This window comes from Lycium ferocissimum, chromosome 7 (assembly GCF_029784015.1).
Source record: "Lycium ferocissimum isolate CSIRO_LF1 chromosome 7, AGI_CSIRO_Lferr_CH_V1, whole genome shotgun sequence".
Classification (NCBI taxonomy): domain Eukaryota; kingdom Viridiplantae; phylum Streptophyta; class Magnoliopsida; order Solanales; family Solanaceae; genus Lycium; species Lycium ferocissimum.
This window is the reverse complement of record NC_081348.1, coordinates 39722607-39743204: the sequence shown is the minus strand read 5'-3', so window position 1 is coordinate 39743204 and position 20598 is coordinate 39722607. Positions and strand designations below refer to the sequence as shown.

Sequence of the window (20598 nt, the reverse complement as noted above, 5' to 3'; positions counted from 1 at the left end):
AAATGTTAAGTATCATCTAATTTTCATATAATACACTCAAATTAACGATATTTCGTGAAATTAAAGTAAAAAAATTAAATCTTTTTAAATATTATTTGATTTAATCTTTAAATTTAATTCATAATATATACACACACACACACATCTATATACACACACACACACATATATATATATATATATATATATATATATATATATATTCCGTAAATACTTTTTTTACTATGTGTATATGAGAAAAGTGTTTACGGAAAATGACGAAACTTTCTCTTGTTATTTGTCATAAGATATATTGATAAATTTAATAATTACTACTTAGCACTATTTTACATAAGCAATTGAATTATCTTCTTTTTTGTTTCCAGTCACAAATTTTGTGTTTTAATTTTAATTGTTAATATATACATATATATATATATATAGAGAGAGAGAGAGAGAGAGAGAGGGGGAGAGAGAGAGAGAGAGAGAGAGAGAGAGAGATTCAAAACTTGGACATATACAGAAAAATATAGATAAGATTTAACTTCAACTTCAACGAGAAATTTTACAGATAGATAAATACTTTGTTTCAACTTCAACGAGAAATTTTACAATACTTAATATTTCAACAATCTTCTGATTTAACTGCGTTGCAAATGATGATTCTGAGTTCAAATTACTTATCTACTCAATTCAGTTAAAATAGTGATGGCGAACACTTTCAAACTACAAATTAAACTTGTACAACCGGAAGTGAACCGCAGACATAACTTTTACGTGATCATAGCCAAAAGGCCACAAAAGATATAACAGCAGACTTAAACTGCTCCAAAGTGGCCTAGAAAAGAGACATATCTGGTGGAGGACCATACACACTCTTCCACGAGAACGGCACAGTCCAGCTTCCAACTTCATTATCTGAAAAACTCCAGTAAAAGAGCTCATTTAGTGCCTCAGAAAATTAGGTTCCAAAATAGTACAGATAGGGGTGGGAAATGCGGGGTTGGAGGGGTGGGGGGGTTTACGCCAAAAAAAACTTTAACCAGTAGGGCATAGACCCGCCCCACATAACTTTTTCTTTTCTTTTCTCTACTTTGTCATTTACATAAAAAAATATGTACAACAATCCTAAAAAAAATATCTATTAGTTTTGCATCAATCTTGTAAAAGCTACAAACACAATACTCGCTCTTTCTAAGTTCACCTTCATGGGTCAATTTACAGGTGTTAGCTTGCTTTCATATTTTAAGTTTATTTCCAAGAGTTAATCTACCTTTAAATCAAATAAATTAACGAATTTGGCTGTTTAAAAACCTACAGAGTTGCTTCCCCAAGTTTCAGACCAGTTGGCCAGCCAGCAACCCCAAATATTAGAAAGAAATAAGGAAAAAAGAATAACTGAACTAACAAACAAAATGAAATGGCACTTGAAAAACTTAAGAGTTCCTATTTTTAGAAAAAAAATACTGTCGCGCAAACAGATTTTCTGTTGGAGTCCCACATCGGTGGGTTAATGGGTACATGGACTCCTTGTATGGTCTTTGGCAATCCTCCCTTTAGGAGGTAGCTTTTGGGGTTGAGTTAGGCCCAAGGTCCATTTCTTTATCATTTCCAAATTTAAATATCTTTCAAATGCAGCACTGTATTTCCACCCACTAGCTCTTCATCCACGAACAATCCATATTTATGCATTTCGTAATAATTATAACCATAGGCAAATAAATGAATGTATTCCCGCGCAAACAGCAAATAATAACAATTAAAGAGAACCTAATTAAGTTCATTAACTCAGTCCCCTCTCATGTTATCCAACCTACATAAATTTATCAAGCAGACGCTAGACAACACTTAGTTTTGTCAGCGAGATCTGGATCAGCGAGATCCGGATAGGGCCTATAGGCTAGGTCAATATTCAGCAGCTAAAGCACTAGCTGTCAGGATAGACTTAATTGACTGTATTTAGGAATTTTTAGGAGCAGAAGGCTATAGCACGAATTTTTTTTAAACCGAACATCGTATAAGAAAGTTCAATCAAAAAGCTGATTGTCTAGACCAGGAAACAACCACTCACCTTGAGAACTATTAGGTCTGAGCCCCAGAGCTTTTGATACAGCATCAGCTAAATGGAAAGCATCAGGAATGTTGTCTCCCTCGGAGCAATAACACAGTAGACAAGTGACCTTCAAACCTTTGGCCTAGACCAATAGATTAATACACAAACTCAATCAGGGTAGAAGTGTATGCTTGACATAAAAATTACAGTGAATATGTAAGTTCATAGACATATTATGCATAGTTTTGAGATACTGATATCAAAAATTACAAACTGAACAAAACAGTAGTTTTTTATTGCTCTCATCAACTTAACATATCTCCAGAATTATTTGAAATTATTTCTGCATGCAGTATGTGAAGAAAGAGAAATCCATCCTCAAATAAGGATCTTTTAATAATTAAGTTTAAAGTGGGACACGTTTGCTGATACACTTCCTCATGAAATTACAAGCTGTTCTAACATTAGCTGGAGAAGTAGTTTTACGAGAATTTTAGACTAAAACTGAAAAGCACACCATACTCAGATGACACATCAAAAATATGCAAAAAGAAAAATCATATATAACTTTATCAGAGTTAACAAATTAATACTTTAATCATGCTATAATACATGTCGCTTCGGCAGCATTTAACACACCCCCGAAAGAGCACAATTCCTAAACAAACCCAGAAACCGAAATCTTGTTATTTAGAAATTCAAGCTCATGCGGAACATTCTAAGGAGCAAGAAAAGACAGCAGGGTCTACAAACATAAGCAAAGACAATTTAGAAACAACTATAAAGAAAATATATTAGAATTCTATATTAAATGACAGTCACATATGACACCTAAAATCCTTTTCTGTGAAAAGTATGTATGCATCAAGTTATCCATGGTGAACAAGTGAAAGGAAACATATTACAACCTTAAAACAAGAGAACAACGCAGCATAAGGCAAACTGGCATAGTAATCCTCATCTTTCAGCTCTTCAAAAGGCAATTCCTCTACCTCAGAGGCAGTATTTTTGGCTAAATCATCTAAATGCTTCCACATTCTCTGTGTAGGATTATACTCTGGCAATCTCTTCCAGCCCTGTTTTTCACAGTGATTGTCTGTTCCATCTGAGTTGGAACTAGAAAGGTAATGAATCTGCGATCCACTGGGAGAGAATCTCCATAAGATCAATTTCACCATAGAATCAAGTAACATGTTCAATAAAAGAACTCTACGCAAGTCGGTTTAGTAAGTAACAGTAAACTTAATAGTTTCAAAAGACGACAGTTTAGTAATGTTTGTCTTGACAAATAGAAGAACTCTTCACATCCACACAATCTTGCAGTAATATTTCTAGCAAAGAAGCGTCTTATTTAGTAGTCTTTACTTATTAAGACCATATTTTCAGGAACATTTCTGCAATTCATGGGATAAGTGGGAAGTGGAATCATAGAGTTTTATCATTGAAACACATAAGGAAACAGAAAAGTATGTTGAAAGAGGAAGCTCATATGTTGATACCTTGACATATCAATGTTCTGCCAACGCCCAAACTCCAAGCTAGAGAGCACAATAACATGTTTCTTCCCATTGGCAGCAGCAAAATTTGCCAAGTTCCTAGCAAATTCAACCATCATACCCTGTTGGGTAAGCTGTTAGAACTAAACAGCCACATACAAGCAAAAAGCTTAATCTGATACACTGCAATAAAAAGTTGGGTTTAAGTTATATAGACTGTCAATGTGAAGAATTTTCACCTTACGTGTAGCTTATGTTGAGTCCCACATCGGTGGGCATTAGGGAATTTGGTCTCCCTATATGGTCTTGGGAAATCCTCCCCCCGTGAGCTAGCTTTTAGGGTTGAGTTAGGCCCAAAGTCCATTTGTTTATCAGTTTATGCAGGATAGTAGCTTGCATACTATCTTTCTGACTAACTATTTCACACTTACGATTAACAGTTAGCTCTCTTAAACACCGATGGTAATAATGGTATAAAAAGATGTTACAACGTCATCGTATATAACCTAGTCAAGCCACATTAATAAACGTTGAAAAAAGGAATGCTTACCTTAACAATAGGAGACCTCTGTTGAACAAGAGCCAATGCATTAGGAGATGACTCATATACTGCCAACAACCAAAATTAGAAACGTCATTTGCCATTCTAGAATCTCAACAATGATCCTCCTTGCTATTTCAATTTATATGAGGTTCTTTTCATTTTGTGAAGTTACAAAATATCACCACCATTCCATTAACATCTTGTAAAGATGAAATTAGTTATGTTTATCCCATTTTACCCCTTCATTTAAGTGTTGTTGAAAATAATCAATAGCATTAATTAGCGTAGAGAGATAAGGGTAAAGTGGTAAATATGCACTCTGTATTTATGATTCGAAATGTGACAACTAATATGGGACGGAGGAAGGGAGGGAGTAAAACAAATTAAGTGTTAATTGATACCTTCAAGAGGAAGAGCGAGTTCACCGGGTGGGGAAGGGCAATAGGCATCATTACCAACGCAAGGAACAACATTTGGATCGTCCAGGTAACCAATTCTTTCAGCTCTCAACGAAGCTACTAGAAGATCCACTGCTAGTTGCCCTACATTCCCTACGGATAGGGCCGGCTACAGCCCAAAAAATCGAATCGAAAAGAAATTAAAAAGAAGAAGAGTCAGCAGATAACTTGAGAGCAAAACCCTAGAAACAAACCAGAACTATAGTGGAGTTATCTGAGCTCAAATTCTTTCCTTCCTCAGCATAAAACTCCATTACTTAGCCTACTGATTCACAATTTCCCAACTTCTTGTGCCGCAAGAATCCAAATGCAAGCTTCTTTTGAATCTTCCTCTTTTTCCTCTGTGCTGGTTGGAAGTTGGGCTCGGCCTGTTTCAGGCCCATTTTACTTAAGCCCACTTTTTTACGGGCCAGTCCTCAACTTTGAAGACTGAAGGGTCATTTCCACTTCTGTTCCTATTTTGTGGACTGGTCTTTAATTTTTGGCCTTCGATTGGGCTGGTCATTAATATTTTCCTTCAAAATCGACGTTATGCCTAGCAAAGCATAAATTCATTAAGGGCGCGGTTGCACTTGTAGATAGTATAACTTAAGCCATAAGTTCGATTTTGAAGGTAAAAAATTAAAGACCAGTGCAATACAGGGGCAGAATTAAAGAACAAAACAAAACAGGATAAAGTGCAAATGACCCTCTTTAATTTTTTGTCCGGCAGACAATTTTTTCGCTAGGTATAAGTTTATATTATTGCATCATAATATCCCCACAATTTATGTCCCCACTTATGTTCCGCTAAGTATAAGTTCAATTTTGAAGGACAAAAATTAAAGAGCAGCCCATTTGAAGGAGAATAGTTTAATTTCTTCAAGTCTGAAGTCTGGTGGGCCTGGTCTTGATCCTGTAAGGCTATAACTACAAAAGTAAATATCGGCCCGTCCTTGGGAAGATTGGACCGCTTCAATGTCCCAAAACCAGTCACTAACTTTCTCCAATAAGTAGAATTATTCAATCAAACATAATTGTAAACTAGTTAGGATGCATTGAATAAAATTTTCACATTCGTTTGGTCTTCATTTGGAGCCATCTAAACAAATTAAGAAGACTAATAGCAAATATAAGACCTAATAATGAAAGTGAGACACAACTAAGTGTAATTAACATATTTTTCGGCAAAATAAAATTCACAAATAGCCACTATAATTGAAATTAATCAGTAACCTGAAGTTACAATTTTTTCACAAGTGAAACTCTAGGACAATGTAATTTCACTTGTGAAGTTTTAAATTTTAGGATAGCAGCTAATTTTCAAAGACGAAATCGAAAAATGATCCGTGGATACTATATATGTTATCGTGTGTTTTTCCTGCTTTTATTGTATTTTATTCTTAACTAATAGCATATTAACACTGATGCCGGACCAACTCTTTAGATGTTATGGCGGAGGGCCCATTTGAATTTTGCAGTGTACATACAATTTTCTTTCAAGTAAAACATAGAAATTAAACACTTTGCTGCGGAGATAATTAACATTAAAGCCATAATTAACATTAAAGCCACCGCTATAGCTGATTTGATAGCTGTTGCTTGTTCAGCTATCCAGATATTCTCCATGACATGACAGATCAATAAGGAATTCAATAATGTATGCTTAGGATTTCTATCACAATTAACTTGAACCTGGAGCCACAACTTGAATACAAGTAACAACAATTAAACATTCCAACAACTTTAATCAGCCTTTAAGTATGATTAAGGTCAAACAGAGGCCCCAATAAGGGACCATGTTGCCTGGTTTTGGTTAGCTTCTTGACTAAAATTCATTCCAACAGTGCTTCTAAGTGCCATTTGGACAGCATTATAGCATCTCGTTTTCTTGAACTTTGTGCATTTTGCACCAAGATTTTGGATCATACATTTTATACTTTTCATCATATCTAAATTTATCTTGTAGAGTATATCGACAATATAAATAAATTTTTGTATCATATTGTAATGTAACATGTTGTAGAAGTTTATTGCACTATTTTTAAGTTACCAATTCGATCTATTTCACATGTTAAATTTACAATGCAGCAACAACAACAACATACCCAGTTGGATCCCACAACGTGAGGCAGGGGAGAGGTAGAAGTGACGCAGACTTACCCCCACCTTGGAAGGTAGGGAGGCACATGTTAGATTTACAATGATAGTATAAAAAATATTATATTATCAGGATATATAACTTAAATTCTTTATATTTTCACTAGCGTCTGTCTAATTAGGTGTCTTTCTCTAAATATTCCCTGTTGTTTTTCCTGTGGGGATGATTTTGGATATTAGATATAAAGCTTTTGATTTGACTGTATGCAGATCCCATTATATTACCAGAAAAAATAGGACACCTAGCAAGAGAAAGAATTTAAAATATCTTCAATTGTGGTATAAACCATGGTTACGAATCCTCGATTGAAACTTCTAAAAGCTACCTGCAAACGCGGCATGTATGGGAATAAGGAGTTGGCAATTTTAGAGTCATTTAAGAGATATCGATAAAATAAAGCAATAATAGATGATTGCCGTTTGATTTTGAATGATATGTTCTTCTTTGTCCTTTCTGGAAGTGCATGGGATTAGCAAACTTGTTTCTAGTTCTTGGTTTCTTCTTTGATTTTTGACTAACTCATGATTGCAATAAAGTTGGAGATGCAGAAGTGAAATCTGAACCAAATGCTGTGAACTATAGTGGAAGCTGATACTTATGCAACCAAATTACCAATGTCCACATATAGTGAACAGTGATAGTCACTGCATCTGTCTGCATGCATGAGTGCTTGACTGCACTATTGCAATTGCCACTTAAAAGAATTTCCAAGACAAAAAAGTCTTTCTTCTTCAATAATCTCAATCCAGAATATTCTTAGAGATCAGCATCAGCCATAATCCAAATTGTTTTTTTCCTTTTGTTGTTTCATGTCCAGCCATGGCTAGTAGTTGCACAACTGCTCCAATACATTTTGTTACTATGCGTCACCTTATATTTGAATTTTATCGAAGGCAGAGTTATTGCAACGAAAACACATTAAAAAATTAATTAGAAATATACGCTCAATATATACACTAATTATTTAAATCATATATGTGGGTCACGCATGCACGTTAATTAATTTCTATTGACCATACTTAAGCGTTAGAGTGATACCATGCGAGAAGATCTTATCGGTTGATTTCGTGAGTTTAGTTTTTTGGGAGGGTGCAATGTGGCAACTGGCACGTTTAGGCAAATAGGATTAACTACAAAGGAAAGAAGAGCACATGCTGATTCAAGTTATCGAATGAAATAATAATCAATACAAAATGCTCTCAACCAGCAATATATCCAACAAAACGGCGTTGACAACAATATATATCCAACTAGCTGATCTTCATCTCTTGCTAATTAGGTTAACCTTTTTCAGATACTCTGTTTAGTTTAAATTAAATTGATCATTATGCGTTGTCTCTGGAATTCCGGCATCTAAGAGTTTTTTTTCTTTTTCTGGGGGGTATTTTTTATTAGAAGTTTAGTCGAACTAAATTTGAGGAATGCGATAAACAGCACACATGTCTACATTCAGATAACGTTTCCCTTTTATTTATTAGGCTGATTTACTAGTCTACAAACTACGCTAAGGATATTTTATTACATTAGAGCTGCGTGGCAGCATCTATATGATCAGACATAATGAGTAAGAAGATTTAGCGATACTATTATTAATTAGGGTTGAAATAAGGTTAGCTGCTATTAGTAGAAAAGATTTTGATGCTACTATTTTTAATTAGGTTTAAAATAAGGATAGCTGCTATTAGTAGATAAAAGCGAACACCTATTCTTTGCCACCCTTTTGTTTAATCGTTAGCCTCTTTTTTTTTTTACCTTAATTAATTATGAAGGATGCACAATGAAATGCGTACTTACCTAAATCCATCACTGTGGTCCTCAATTTTGAACCAGACAAATCTTGCCCCAACCCATCCACTTCAACCTGCCTACTAATAATAGCGTCATTGTGTGTTTAACTTGTATAATTAAGGCTTCTAATGATAAGACAAAAAGATAAAAAAAACAGGAATTAGCTATGAAATTTATCGCTAGCTAAGCTATAAATAGCTCATAGTTAATGGAAATGTTTGATAGTACGTTGTTGATCAACGTTAAATTGTCGCTAATTCCTTTTTCTTTTTTCTTTTTGTAATAAAAGCTCCAATTGGAAGGAAGAATAACTATTAGGACCGGAAAATTAATGGAATCATATTAATTTAAAGGGATAAGGGTCAAAAACACACTCCGACTATCATTTTTTTTTTTAGTTTCATACCTAAACTATCAGAAGGTTGAGAAAACTACCTAAACTATCACTATCTAGTTTGCAAAACACACCTCAAATTATTCTTGAATGACATGTGATCTACACTCTCCATTTTATATAAAAATGTTGCCAACTGTTGTCCACGTGGATAAATAATGTCACAATGGCACCTACATGGAAATTAAATAAAAACTATTTGTTTTAAAAAACAAACTGAAAAATAATAATTTTTGTAAAAAAATATAAAAAATTATAGAAAATAAAAAAAATAGTTTAAAAAATGGAAAAGTTATTTTAAAAAAAATAATAAGATAACTGATTATTTAGTTTTCACATTTTTTTTTTAAAATCAACTTTTCCATTTTTTAAATCTTTTTTTTTTCTGATTTTCTAAATTTTTTGATAGTTTTTTACAAAAATGATTATTATTTTCATTTTTTTTTAAATCAAGATTTTTTTTTAAAATGCTGATTTTTTTTTATAAAAAAAATTCTTTTTTTAATTTCCATGTAGGTGCCACCATAGCATTACTTATGCCACATGGATAATTTTTTTGAGAAAATTTCAACTTCACTTGCCTTTTGGAGAGTGAGTTCACACATTTAGTTCAGGTGTATTTTGCAAACTAGATAATGATAGTTTAGGTAGTTTTCTCAACCTTCTGATAGTTTAGGTATGAAACTAAAAAAAAATTGACAGTTGGGGTGTGTTTTTGACCCTTATCTCTAATTTAAATGATAAGTTGAGGTAAGACTACATGTATGTTAGCTATGATTAAATGGTAAATTTTATGCAAAGAATGAATGTCATGCACTAATTGTGCTTCATTAAATGTAAATAATTTCCCAGCTAGATATATTTAGCAAATGAGCGTGATGTAACTCTGATAAATTGACCTCTTGAAATCAAAAACGCTCAATTCGAAGTTGATTAGCTAAACGAATTCGTTAATTGCATTCTTCGGGACTGCATTATTCTCATATGTGTGTCCTTAAAAAGCATGTGGATTCATACTTTCTGATTTAGGCCACGTAATGAGCAACTATGAAAGATATAAAATGGGAGTTACATAGTTTCCCGACAAGTCGACAAAATAAAAATATAGGGTAGATGATCTATGCTGACATTCAACGAGGAACGTAACCAAACTAAGATCACCAACTAAAATAAAATAAAACAAAAGCTTGACACTGAGACAGATGGAAGCTTAGGATTAAAAAAAAAAAAAAAAGCTATTTCAAGGTATGTATCAAATTTGAATAGATGAAAGTACTGGTGATAAGCATTGATACGTGGCCCAACCTGCAGTATCTTAAAGTCAATAGCTTGTGCCAAGTTATAACCTAATAATACTGCCGATCTAGCTAGCTAGCAGCAATAAATTTTAAATTACAAAAGTTAATGAAATTGGGCAGGAAAAATATACAATGACAATGTTGATGATGACTAGCTGGTGAGATTTTGTTTATGTCATTCTTATTTTGTGAAAACAGTGAGTCACAATGATTGTTCACAAGCTAGATAATATAAACTAGTTACAGAGATTATTTATCATGAATTTTTATATGTATTAGCAATTTGATTGGATAAAAGATTGTTGACGTTAGCACTCCACTTTTTGCACTTACAATAGTTAGAATAAGAAAAAGGGAGATTACTCAACGAGGAGACAGAGCAAAGTTAGTAGAGATTCAATTATTAATATTAATTAATATGAATATTAACATTGTATGTCTGGATTTCCTTGACACTTTTATTAAATGATTGAAAGCTGTTGAGATTTATATTTAAGCAAACAAAAAGTGTATATAAGATAATCACATACTTTAACAAAAGTTACGTCTTGAATACAAATATAACATACCAACTCCCTAAACCAACATATATCATCAAAATGACAGCCTTTGGCTGCTTCATACGTGCATGTGTGATTGGATGCTCTAATAGCAGAGGGCGATATAATATTTATATTTGATGAGTTCAACTTCTATATGTTCTTTGAATTCATGAACTTATAAAATTACAAGTTTAGATTAATATTTATTGAAATTTTAGTGGTTTTTGATGTGTATATTTATCAGGAGAAACAATTGTTTTCTGTACCAAAAAAAAAATCCTCTTGCTTTTCTTGGAGGGACAATATATTTTGGATCGTGATGAACGACTATGATTTGATGAGTAACATGTTCTATCAGTAGACAAACATGGACCCCTTAGAAAGAGGAAGAATCCAAATATCTTCCCTTTGTGTAAGAAATTTGTGGTGTACATACTATTCATAGGACCATGATCGGAACTTCTACTTTGGAGTTTTATTAGGTATCATTTTCTGCAACTGCAGCATTCATGGAAATATGGTGAGTTGGCAATTTCAGTGTCTTCAGAGAAAAAGCAAGAACAATAATTGTTATTTTATATAAAATGATCTGTTCTTCTTTGTCATTTAAACTGGTCGTTTCTTCTTAATATGATTCGCAAAAATCTGAATCCAAATTCTCAGAACTCTAGTCTAGTGGAATCTGCTATTCCCCGATGTTCACATATAGTGAATAGAACCACTCGTATTTAAAGAATGCCACATAAATAGTTCAAAGATCAAGCCACATAAAAAGTTCAAAGATCACCTTGACCATATATTTCTTCTTCAATCATCTGATTCTAGAACATACTTGGATCACTAATTAAATCCATACTCCCCTCCTTCTGATATAATTCTCTTTTTAATTCGTTTAAAAAAGAATGATAAATTTTTTTGGAAACATTTGACTTTACATATCTCATTTCTTGAGAAGCTTCTATAACTTCATAAATGTTAGAACATGTTTTAAGGCTATAAATCTCGAAAAAAGTTTCATTTCTTCCTCAAATTCTACGTGACTCAAAGTTCAAACTAAGATATATATAAATTAGACGGAGTGAGGATAAAATGAAGCCACACTTACCGGCTACAGCTTATCAAAGCAATGATTAATTTAAGATATTTAAATTGTTTTTTCTTTTTCGTTTCTTGATTCAGGTCAAGCCAATTGCTACAGAATTACTTCCAGCTCCATATGTGCTTTGATGTCGTGTCATTTTCCTGTCTAATAATGAAATAATCAAATTGTTGGTTCTATGATTTTAGTTTTCCTTGTTGGTGGGACCGGGGACGTGGCAAATTTAGGAAATATCATTAACAAAATACAAGATAAAAAAAAATAAAAAATTGTACAACTTGTAAGTTCTAATAATTGGTTCAAGTTGTCCAAATAATTATCAAAAAAATGCTTTCTTTCAATGGAATGCTGCTAAATACCCAACTAACTATATATACGTTTTGACGATGACAAATTCAATAAGTATATATCCGAATTTCATTTTCTTGTTTAGGTCATCCTCAGTACTTTAATTTGTTTTGCTTATAATCCCTTAAATTTTATGAGGTTGATGTTTAATCAAGATTTTTTCAGTTCTGATAGGCTAGCTAGAAAATAGACTTTTATTATGGTAGAGATGCGTGGGAACATCACTGTAATCATACATGTTTCATAAAGCAGTTTTTTTCTTGTATTACTAATTAGGTTGGTAATAAGACTACTATTAGCAGATAAAAACAAAAGAGAGAACATGCATGTGTTTTTTCGCCCCATATGAACTAGAGTTAATGAGCGATAGAGTCATATGATAGTGATATATCAACTTTAGTGGTTTCAAGTTTTCAAATTAAGAAGCGTAAAATACAGTTGCATTCACTGTTTTTTTGTGACAATATACATGTAAAAGTATTTATAGAGTTTTTTAACTATGTTTAGGCTGAAGTTTATGTTTTCCCTGTGCTCAATTAAAAGATTGATCCCTCCCCTATACGTGATAAAATCACTCTAATAAAATAAATTAACCATGACTCGCCTTTCTTGTATGACCATTTTCTTGTCCCTTGGAACTGGGAAATGGGTGCATTCTTTTTTTACTAAGCATAGTGATTTTACTTCCTAGTTTAGGCCACGTATATAAGCAAGACTCAAAGATGATAAATGATTGAATTTAATAATACTGTTTCCCAATAAGATGACAAATTTACCAGAAAAGTAGGTTATCTTTTGCGCGGACAAAGCAAGTCATGATTTTTTTTTTCAACTAAGATCACTAAGCTAATATTACAAATGCAAAATATTGTGACATTTGGAAGCTTAAGACAGAATGCCCTCTATTTTATTCTTTAATTTAACTATTGCTCAAGATGTGTATCAAATTTGATAAATTAAAATAAACGCGGTCCTGTCTTCATAAATCTGCAGGATCTCAAAGTCAATAAATAGCTTGTCCAGGATGTGATAATAACCTATATATTATATTAAGTGATGACTAGTGAGATACTTCTTATGTCATCCTTATTCTGCTTACAGATAATTAACGGGCAAGATATCAATATATGCGAGCAGCTAAAATTACTTAATATTAAGTAATGCTAAATTTAGATATTTCATAATGATTATTTACAAAAAGATAATATAAACTACGGAATTAATTTAATGATATCAATATATCATGAATTACTGCTCTTATACTAGGAGTAATGTTTTTTATTTTCTGCAAGTTTGAATATGTATGATACTGAAGGAAAAGAGAAAAAGAACTGGAAGAGAAAAAGTGTTGATGATATTTATATATTTAGGACATTCATTTAAAATAAGAAACAGAAAGATGTTGACAGAGTCCTTCATAATAGAGGAGGAAACTCATCAATAGGGGCTTGCTTCACATGCTCCCACGTATTGTATATCTACATTTAGATAGGCAACTACTTGAATGGACAATTGAAAGTAATTTCAACCAAGCTTTGAACTTGGAATCACTTTCACGAAGCCTTCGAAAAAGAAAGAAAACGATTTCTTGTTTTTATTGGAGTGTACTATTTATTTATTTCATGTTTATTACTTTAAAGTAATCACAACATTTAGTGTTTCTCTTTTTATGGTAACGTGATTAACGACAAGTTATTTCTCTAATCTGCTTAATCGAATGAGTTTAAGAATACGTCATATACTGACAATATAAAAGAACTTTACAAGTCATATAAAAGATAAATACATGTAACTATCCTTATTAAACAATAACAACTTCAATCCGATATACCGCAGAGCATTTTCTTATATTTAACATTTCATCCATATTATTCAAAGTCCGTTCTACCAAACAGAACTTAATATCACAAGCATTTCAATCATCGAAAAATCGAATATCGTTTTTACGGAAATCCTTTTATAAGACATTTAACTTTAGGTAATATTGATGTACTGATTCAACCTAACATTCAAAAAGCACTGCGCTTTTTCATTATACAAATCAAGTCAAATACAAGAAGCCGAAAGGTATAATTTGGTTCATCTAAATAGAAAACTAGTAAACTTTCCCTTTTTTTCTATACAATTCGTTTACATAAAAAAAAGTATTGAGTGAAAAATTCCACGGGATCATAAACCCAGATGTATCAGTTATCATTTGAAGCCCCTCTTCATTACGTGGACGGATTTATTTTACTTATAGGTTCATTTTATTCGAAACTTATTGTATATATTAAAAAAAAAATATTTATAAATATTAGATTATGAACTTATTATCGTATAATAACACGAGGCTGCTATAAAACATCAAATCTTGAATCCACACTTCATCACTCCCTCTACTTTTTTTTAGTTTGTCTTAAAACAAATGTTATATTTTTATATTTAAAAATAATTTATCTTTATACCGTGATTTACATCTACACAAGTATCTAAGATTTATTTTGGATCACAAATTTTGAAAAAAAAATTAATTCTTAAACTCAATGCCTGGGACGGAGGGAGTATTACATAATACTAGGATAGGTGGCAACCATCAAAACTCGACAGATGCGCCATGCTGACATCATAATGAACCAGCTCGGCCCATGGGCTTTACACTACGTGGCAAGTTGATATTAGAGAAACAGTAGTATGATCAATGTGATAAGGAGCACTTTACGTGGCGGCTTGATTTTAATGCGTCCTTGTCATTTAGCAGACACAGCCCATTCAAGTTCGTTTCATTCAACTATATAGGTGGGCTGTCAAGTGGCCCACTAGTGAAATTAGTTAACGTTCTTGGTGCGTCACTTGAAAGAAAAACTAACCGTTTTGGGAACTGAACGCCGTCACATTAGTTTCTTGCATGCAATATAATTTTTCTGCTTATTCTTAATTTCGTGCATGTGAAATTCCTCATTGGCAAAAATTCGAGGGTCTAGCCATGGTTAATATTTTACCAGACATTATTATTGCCACATGTGAAATATTTTGCCGAGAATATCTGCTATTTTTAACAATATACTTGCAGTAATGAAAGAGTAAGGCATGAAGAATACTTCTTCTTCCGGTTCTTCGCTTAGATTCTCACAGATATTGGAGAATAGACTTGACCTGATCGCTTTTTTTTTATTAATTTGCAAGTTTTGACAATTTGATTGAACAAAATTTCTGATTTTTTTTTTTTGACGAAAATTTGTGCAAAAGAAAAATATATTTGGATAATTCGAGTCTTTTTTAAAAAGAAAAAGTTTTGTGATTGAAGAGATATAAATTTTGTCGACACCAATATGTTATGTAATCAACATTAAAGAAGGCGTGGACTACCTGCATTGAGAGTACACACGTTTTGCTTAATAATATTTCACGCACCTTAAAATTTTCTTACTAGGAAAGATTTTGGAGAAAATCATTTCTTTAGCAGCCTTGCAACTAGAGTTTTTTTTTCACACGCACCTTTCTTCTTGAATTTATATATGGCACAATTTTCATGGGAGATATATAAACATATTTGACGCAATTCGATCTGTATTTCCATACAACTTTCAAAAGCTCAAATTGATCAAGCTATTCAAATTCTGTAATCTAAATTTGACGCTTTTTTATTGATTTTTTTTTTCCAATTTCAATTTCAATGTAACGCTAACCCACCCATGGTGGGAGATTTTTTTATTTTATTTTAACTACTTTTCAACGATTAATTTAATTATTTTTTTACTATTATTAATACTCCTTCTGACCAATTACTTTAATTTATATGACATTAATACTATTTGTTGAGCCAAGTTTTTTCATTAATCACAACTTTTCCGAACACCTTCACTTTTAATGAAAGAGAGAGAATATAAATCAAACAATCATTTTAAATACCTTGTCGTTCATTATAAACAAAATTGTATAAAATGAAAGGAAATAGTACTCCTTTTCTGACGGGAAAAGGTTATAAAACACACTTCAACTTTGGCAGAAATTACTATAACACACTCCAACTTTACGGGGGTCCTATGACCCCCCCCCGACATTATTTTTTTTGTGTATTATTGAGGGTATTATCGGTTGATATGGACAAAAAAGTGAGCACGTAAAGAAGGATTATTTGAAATTCAACATGGCAAATAGAGACTTGCGATTCGCTTTAAGTCAATCTTGCGAGCTCAACCAACATGTGCTCACTTGCTTGTCCACGTCACCCGATAATACCCTCAATAATATACAAAAATAGTCCAGGGGTCATAGGACCCCCGCAAAATTAAAGTATGTTATAGCAATTTCGATCAAAGTTAAAGTGTATTTCGAACCCTTTTTCTTTTTTTGACAAATCGTAGTACTAGGTAACTAGGCATCATTAAACGACTACTAATACCAGCTGACTAAATTATGAGAACTATAATAAAACAAAAAACGACCAGTTATTAGCCCACAATTCTTCTGACTATTTCAAAGTCAAATACCCGTATTCCCATTTTTTCCTAAGAAGGAAAAAAAAACATGCTGAAAATAACTTTGGTCATTCTACTTATCAAATTCAACGTTTAAATCCTATCCTCCACGTTGCCCTTCTAGAATTCAACGTTTCCTTAACAAGCACAAAACATCGGGTAGCTCAAAACCATCAAAGGGACAAAAATAAAAGAAAAAACCACCTGATCGTAAATTCTTTAAGGTCCGTTTGGTTACAGAGATTATGGGTTATTACTATAAAGAAATTGGAATTGAATTTATCTTATATTTAACTGTGAATATTAATTAAAAGCATGATAAAATAATATTTACTAAAATCAACAAATTATCTATTCCATATAAAATGTGAAATTGTCTATCCTTGTTTTAATCCTATTCATAATCCAGAGACTATAATTCTAGGATAACTTTGTTTTGAACCAAATGACTTATTACAGATTTATGTTTATGTACTCTAATCGTGTAATACATTTTTATACCATCTATAAAAATTAGCTCATTATAATTGATTACTTATCATTTAGTTTAGCATCAATACAAATAAATTTATTGCATCGACAGTCGATCAAAAACATTTCTCTACTTTTGTGAAATAGGTTATGATCTACGTACATTCTATCGTTCCCAAACTCCATTTATGAAATTACACTGAATATGTCGTTGATGTAATACTTTTAAATATATAAAACTATTCACAGTTACCTTTATTATGTAACATGATTGTCTAAATAATTTTCATACGATGTGTAAAATTTAAACTGTTTATTGAGCACGGGCTTGTGTAGTTCTCGTATTTCTTCTTACATGTAAAAAGTATCTTTTGCCTTCTTCTTGAACCTCACGTATCCTACTCCCACGTGTCTCTGTACCATTCCTCCTATTGCCTATACTACGCCCCTATACCGAACCAACCCCCAACTTCCATTGCTTATATATCTCTCACTTTCCCCTTCCATTATTTCCATGTACAATTTCTCATCCTTCCATTATTCTTTCTCACTATTCACAAAAGCTTCACATTTATTCGACCTTAATTACAAACCAAACCACATTCACTCCAAAAACTTCAACTTCACAAACATACATACCACTATTTCACACTTCATAAATTTTCTCTTCTTGCTTAATTTTTCTTGTTCTAATATGGCAAGAAAAAAGAATAGTATGGGAGCAATGTTACTAGAGAAAGAAAGCTTTAGAAGAACAAAATTCGGTACCCTTTTATACTCCGATCCAATTAGTGACCATGAAGAAAGCAATAGCAATTCGGCTCGCAGTAGTAATGCTTCTTCAGCCCCAAGTCCACCTAGAACATCGTCGTTTTACAACACAACAACTACTACCAACAATTCACCTAATTACTTTATGTCTCCATGGAACCAATCTGCTTCACCTTATGTAAAATCCCCATGGATTCACCAACCAGCACTCGATTTCTCCGAAGAATCAGAAACAAGTGATTGCAAAAATGGCCTAATTGGCTCACTTGTCCGAGAAGAAGGCCACATTTATTCACTAGCTTCATCAGGGGATTTGTTATATACAGGGTCAGATAGTAAAAATATTAGAGTATGGAAAAATTTGAAGGAATATTCAGGGTTTAAGTCGCATAGCGGATTAGTGAAAGCCATTGTTGTTTATGGAGATAAGATATTTACTGGTCATCAAGATGGTAAAATTCGGGTATGGAAATTTTTAGGTAAAAAAAGGAAAGCCTATAAGCGGGTTGGTAGTTTACCTACCATTAGAGATTATTTAAAGAGTTCAATTAATCCCAAGGCGTATGTTGAAGTTAGAAGAAATCGGAATGTTCCTTGGATTAAGCATTTTGATGCTGTTTCGTGTATGAGCTTGGATAAAGAAAGAGGGTTGCTTTATTCTGGATCTTGGGATAAAACACTCAAAGTTTGGAGATTATCTGATTCGAAATGCCTGGAATCTATTACTGCTCATCAGGATGCAATTAATTCAGTAGTTGTTGGATTTGATGGGTTGGTTTTGACTGGCTCAGCAGACGGAACAGTAAAAGCTTGGAGAAGAGAGCTTGTTGGTAATAGTGCAAAGCATGTTCTTGTGGAAACACTGCTGAAACAGGACAATGCTGTAACTTCACTAGCCGTAAACACCTTAGCAACTACGGTACGAACACACTTTTAATGTACTTTATTATATTACGTCTCACTACATTTTTACGTGTGAGTTTAAAAGTTTAAATTGTTAAACATATAACATATTTCTGATGATTTATTTTTATATTATGTCTCAATAGGTATATGCGGGCTCTTCAGATGGACTAGTTAATTTCTGGGAGCGACAGAAGCATTTCTTGGAGTATGGGGGTGCGCTTAGAGGTCATAAATTAGCGGTGCTGTGCGTTGCGGTTGCTGGTAACCTGGTGATGAGTGGATCGGCTGACAAGTCGATATGCGTGTGGAGAAGGGAAGAAGGTGGTATCCACGGTTTATTAACGGTGTTAACAGGACACAACGGCCCCGTTAAGTGCTTGACCGTCGAAGATTCAAATGAGGAAGATGATAATAATGAGAGCGAAGATGAAGCTGTGGTGGAGAAGAAAAGTGACCAATATTGGAGAGTGTATAGTGGGAGTTTGGACAATTCAGTGAAGGTCTGGAGACTATCTGATGCAGTTGAGCCAGAAGCTGATCCAGTATTTTAATTTGATGGGTTCAATCTTTAATATTTTATCACGGTATCTATTCAACATTTGAAGTACGGGTTCAAAATCTAATATTGGTCACAATTTTTGTGATTTGTTACATATATTTATGTTTCGTGTCGAAATTCTTGAGTTCAGTTGGATCCTGAAGGTGTGAAGAATGAAGATGCATGTGGATAGAGTGGTGTGAACGCGCCGCCGAGTACAAGGCGGAGAAGCGGTTGTGAATTGCCTTCATATTAGGTGTTGGTTGTGACACATAAAGACAGATTAGAATACAACAGACACCATGTGAAACGTTCACACAATTATGAAGAGAAATTTGGCTTTATTGTGCCGGTAAAAACCTGTTAGAGGACGGTTCTTTTCGTGGGGGACCAGTGAGCAGAACCTTCACAATGAAGGTTAATGTAGAAGCCGTGACCAACTAACATTACTCAAAATACATTCATTGTTTTCTTTTCTCGTTTTCTATATTTGGTTGTAAGTTTGGTTAGTGATTCATGTCTTGTATATTCTAAAGTAACAAAGTGTTCGAAAATGGAACACCGTCTTTGAATCCCTTTTAAATTTTCCTTTGATTTGTGAAAAAGTTCTGTACTTTTTTATAATGAACAAGTTTTTACTTCTTGCACATAACTATTTTTTGACTTTCCATTTAGCGTTTGGCATTTGCTTTGAGAGATAAAGTACTCTCTATTAAAAATGACTTTATTTCGAGGGCTCAAAGTCAAGATTCAGATTAAAAACGATATAATATTTACCATCGCACCACAAGGTTTGATGGTTTATTTTTTGGTACTTGCATATAGTAACTATTGAATTAGCATAAATGGGTGTTAATTTATAGGAAAAGCAAAGCCAAAAAATGGTGCTCTTAGAATAATATTACAGACAAACAAATTCTTAAAGCAAAGAACTACAGCTGAATTAAGCTTTTCATGTAAAAATATAAGCAAGCATCAGTAATATATAGGTATCTCTGTTTCCTTAGGACTTTCTCTATTTGCACACATTTCAGTGAGCATTTTGGTGTTACGGTAGACATCATGTTAATCATAATGGGTTTAATTACACTAAGTCTGTTAATATATGCTATAAGTTAAACTCTACATATAGGTATATTGTTTGTGGATCCTGCATTGGGAAGTCTAGTCAGGGACCACGTAGAGTTGGCTGAGCCTAGGTCATCCCTATTAGCAAGCTTATAAATTTAAAATGTGGCTGACAGAAAAAGCAAAAGAATTTTTGATAAAGAAGCAATGTCTGAAAAGAATTAAGTTAAAGTCCTACTTTTCTG

General features: G+C 33.0%; 2 protein-coding genes across 3 annotated transcripts; one reads left to right on the top strand and one right to left on the bottom strand.

The window, feature by feature from the left end:
• Positions 1–585: 585 nt before the first annotated feature.
• LOC132064959 (uncharacterized) lies at positions 586–4880 on the bottom strand. The gene is made up of 7 exons (XM_059458141.1): positions 4725–4880; positions 4474–4639; positions 4079–4137; positions 3532–3650; positions 2941–3175; positions 2051–2174; positions 586–897 (listed from the first exon to the last, which is right to left on the bottom strand). The coding sequence occupies exons 1-7, from the start codon at positions 4782–4784 to the stop codon at positions 818–820; spliced, it is 843 nt and encodes a 280-aa protein (XP_059314124.1). The 5' UTR covers positions 4785–4880; the 3' UTR covers positions 586–817.
• A 12705-nt stretch (positions 4881–17585) lies between these two features.
• On the top strand, positions 17586–19877 carry LOC132064958 (protein JINGUBANG). 2 transcript variants are annotated; one of them, XM_059458140.1, is made up of 3 exons: positions 17586–18760; positions 18891–19331; positions 19437–19877. In XM_059458140.1, exons 1-2 carry the CDS (start codon positions 17765–17767, stop codon positions 19296–19298), a joined length of 1404 nt encoding a protein of 467 aa, XP_059314123.1. In that variant the 5' UTR covers positions 17586–17764; the 3' UTR covers positions 19299–19331; positions 19437–19877. The 2 variants fall into 2 exon arrangements, with proteins under 2 accessions (XP_059314123.1, XP_059314122.1); XM_059458139.1 differs by having other exon boundaries at positions 17587–18760; positions 18891–19877.
• The last annotated feature ends 721 nt before the right edge of the window (positions 19878–20598 follow it).

Coding starts and splice junctions, on each gene's coding strand:
- LOC132064958 (XM_059458140.1), top strand. CDS start 17,765: ATGGCAAGAAAAAAGAATAGTATGGGAGCAATGTTACTAGAGAAAGAA. Junction 18,761..18,890: donor TAAACACCTTAGCAACTACG/GTACGAACACAC, acceptor ATGTCTCAATAG/GTATATGCGGGCTCTTCAGA.
- LOC132064959 (XM_059458141.1), bottom strand. CDS start 4,784: ATGGAGTTTTATGCTGAGGAAGGAAAGAATTTGAGCTCAGATAACTCC. Junction 4,640..4,724: donor ATAACTCCACTATAGTTCTG/GTTTGTTTCTAG, acceptor TTTGGGCTGTAG/CCGGCCCTATCCGTAGGGAA. Junction 3,651..4,078: donor AGAGGTCTCCTATTGTTAAG/GTAAGCATTCCT, acceptor CTTACCCAACAG/GGTATGATGGTTGAATTTGC.